Source organism: Hermetia illucens, chromosome 4, assembly GCF_905115235.1.
Source record: "Hermetia illucens chromosome 4, iHerIll2.2.curated.20191125, whole genome shotgun sequence".
Classification (NCBI taxonomy): Eukaryota; Metazoa; Arthropoda; class Insecta; order Diptera; family Stratiomyidae; genus Hermetia; species Hermetia illucens.
Genome location: NC_051852.1, coordinates 167,578,002 through 167,581,140, shown reverse-complemented (window position 1 = coordinate 167,581,140; position 3,139 = coordinate 167,578,002). Strand labels below are relative to the sequence as shown.

The 3,139-nt window shown below is 45.7% G+C and overlaps 1 protein-coding gene across 1 annotated transcript; it reads right to left on the bottom strand.

Moving 5' to 3' along the window:
* Positions 1–1,009: 1,009 nt before the first annotated feature.
* Positions 1,010–2,815, bottom strand: LOC119655922 (zinc finger CCCH domain-containing protein 15 homolog). Its single transcript, XM_038062090.1, has 6 exons — positions 2,592–2,815; positions 2,209–2,511; positions 2,022–2,153; positions 1,754–1,957; positions 1,408–1,695; positions 1,010–1,340 (listed from the first exon to the last, which is right to left on the bottom strand). The coding sequence occupies exons 1-6, from the start codon at positions 2,658–2,660 to the stop codon at positions 1,128–1,130; spliced, it is 1,209 nt and encodes a 402-aa protein (XP_037918018.1). The 5' UTR covers positions 2,661–2,815; the 3' UTR covers positions 1,010–1,127.
* Between the last annotated feature and the right edge of the window lie 324 nt (positions 2,816–3,139).

The window sequence follows — 3,139 nt, the reverse complement described above, 5'->3', positions numbered from 1 at the left end:
CTTTCATTGTGCACTCCAAACCCCTTTCCTCCATGGCACTTGTTACCTCCATGGCACCTGTTACCGTCCGCCTTTTCACTCACATAACCATTGAGGTCGCCGGCAATGATTATATAGTCGTCAGCAGGCACGTGACAAGTCTTTTCATCGGGAAGTTGCCAGAAGACATCTTTCTCGGGATCAAGTCGACCTGTCTGTGGTGCGTACGCGGTGAAGAAGTGAATAGTGCGATCAGCTGATATAACGATGAGCTTCATCAGCTGATCATCAAATCGTCCGGCTTCTTTAATGGCATCACGGAAACCCCATGAGATGGCAATGCCAACATCATATTGCGTGCGTCGACTACCAAAATAGAGAAGTTTGTAGCCATTTTTTCCGCGTTCGCGTCCAATTTCGCAGCTTTTGGCACCAGACCATCGGGTTTCATGCAGAGCGCAGATATCAATGCGCCTTTTCCGAACGGCTCTTGCGAGTTCCTCGGTTTTTCCAGTTAGGGTATTTGTTTTGCTCGGACTAACTTAATTACGTCCTGACGCCATCCATGCGGCAAGAACCCTTGCGCATTTCTCAAAGGATCGGGGCACATATTGCGGCGTCGACTGAGGTGGACGCCCTAGTATTTTTCCGATGCCTTTTACTCGATCCGATCATCTTGTTTTTAACGACATTGAATGCATTTTCTTGGGAAAAAAATGAAATTTTGTCTTAATGCTACTATCTTTTTAGCTGGGCCTGAAAATCACAACCGATAGGAGCGATTTCGCGTACGTTTGTTTGTCTATCTCAGCCTACAAAATCTGTTCGGCTCTTACTGTGGAGACGACGATTTTGCCAGACCTTATGCATTCCTCGGGGGCTTGATTCCCAACAAGAAAAATTACAAACTCTTAGCCGCGTTCGTGAAAAGATTTCTGCCACAAATGGTTTGCTCCCTTCAAGACGATGGACGATTGCGTAGCGTACAAACCGAGCTTCTAATCAGTTGAGCAAAAACAACAGAAATAAATGCTTTTCCACGACTTTTTCTAATAAAAGTAAAATCAATATATTTTTATTCATTCTTTTCAATTTACAATAGACAATTTGTGTACGTAATGTATTAAGCTTATAACTCGTCTCCTCCATTACTTTCCCGAATCCTCGTCGCCATCGTCTTCCACATGCAAATCGTTCAGTTCGTCGTCGATACCGTCCAGGCATTCATCTAAAAACAGGTTTTCGTTAATCGGCGCTGCATCATCAACAGGCGCCTGCGCTGCTTCTCCCTCTCCATTTTGAGCATTTGTTGAATTATTTGTATAGTTTCGTTCGCCGGCAACGGTGCCTGTACCATCGACCTGAAAGCAAAAACCCCATTTGCGCCTCAAGTTTCCATCCAGCTCATGCCCGATTACAAGTCCTTACCTCCTGTGCTGCCAACGACAGTTCAGTCAAGTCAATCTCCTTGAATTCAATAGGTTCCTCCTCGTCATCTGATCGGTCGTAGTTGTCGAACGCGGCATCTCCATCCTCCATTGGACCGTCATCCACCAAATCTGGATTGAAGCTGAACATTTCACGACCCGAAAGACCGAATTGTTTGCCTTGTTTGTAGTCAGTTCGTTTCTTCTCTTCTTCCGCTGCCAGTTTATCTTTCTTTTCTTGAATTTTCCGTTTTTTCCAAGCAAGGAAGGTTTCCAGTGTTACTTTTGTCTGGAAGAGATAGTTGCGGGTAATTTGCGACCGGAACGCATCGAAAGAAAGCACTTACCAGGTCCGATCCCAAGGCCGCTCGCTCACGCTCAATCAGGTCGACTAGAGAAATCTCTTCCCGCTTCTCCTCTTTCTTCTTGTCCTTCTTAAGGACATACCCAGGTGGCAGCGCGTGTCGATAGATGCACTTCTCCCCATTGGGACATTCCCAGAACCATCCGTATTTCGACTTTTCCACAGCGTCAATGAAATATTTACAAATCTGCAAGTAGAAAGGACGTATTACAGCTTGCTCGGTAGGTTCTAGACAGGCGAATTGTTCATACAATGTCCGTGGTCGGCATCCGCTTCTCTTTGGCATGCTTCTGGTCGACCACGCTCTTCAGCTTCTCCTCATCCCAGTTCTCCATGTTGTCTTCTTCATCTCGCATGTCCACGTAAATTGACCGTTTCTCCACCTGAAACAAAAACGTCTTCATTGTCCGCTCAACCACCGACTGATATGTGGGAAACCTTTTTCTCCACAGACAGATCGTGCGAGAACTTGCACCTGTCGCCCTTTGCGCAGTTCCCTTGCTTGAAGAATGCACACACAACCGACTTGGGATCCGTCCCCTTTTCAATCTTCTGCGTCTGCACCGGCTTGAACAGCATCTGCAGCTCCTTCTGCTCGCGCAACTTCTTTTCCTTTTCCTCTTTTTTCCCAGCGGCTTGTGGCACTGGATGGTGGCCGCCAGCCTTCACTTGTTTCTCGACTTGCGAGATGAACTTCTGTTGTTTCGCCCCTTTCTTGTTCTTCAGACCGAAAGTCTTGTCCTGCAATGGTAGGAGAATAGCGTGAGCATTTCGGCACTTGCATAAATCATCGAAATTTGAAAGTAGGACGGATTCCTAACCTCGATGATTTTCTCCTTTTTCTTCTGCTCAGTCTTCTTGCTCGGGGCAGCGGCTTTCTTGGGAGGCATCTTGATCTATTTTTCTAACATCAACTTGCAACAAATAAATATGTGTGTTAAATTAGCTAAAACTCGCGGATAATCGACAGTGAATTTGTGAAACCCACGGCAATCTTATGTTCCGTCCTCCACACCGACTACGCTATTGGCTATAGACATTTTTGACGTGACAGTAAACGTGTGTCAATGTGAATGTTTTGTCGGCGAAAACCATTCACAATAGCTTGCAAAATAGTGCTCAGGTGCGCGAAATTCCAATGCATGCGTACAGTTTAACAATCACTGTAGTGTGGAAACTTAATCCCGAGGCGAGAACCGCGTTTCAAAGCTAAAATGTAAGAAGGAAGCAGATAAATCGGTTACTTAAAAACCTTAACATATTTTAGATCTGTTTTTCACAGTTCGCTCCGAGCTCCCGAAGCGAACGGTCGTTAAGAGCAGAGCTGAACAAGAATCCAGAAGGAAGTATACGTTCTGGACAGTGGTGC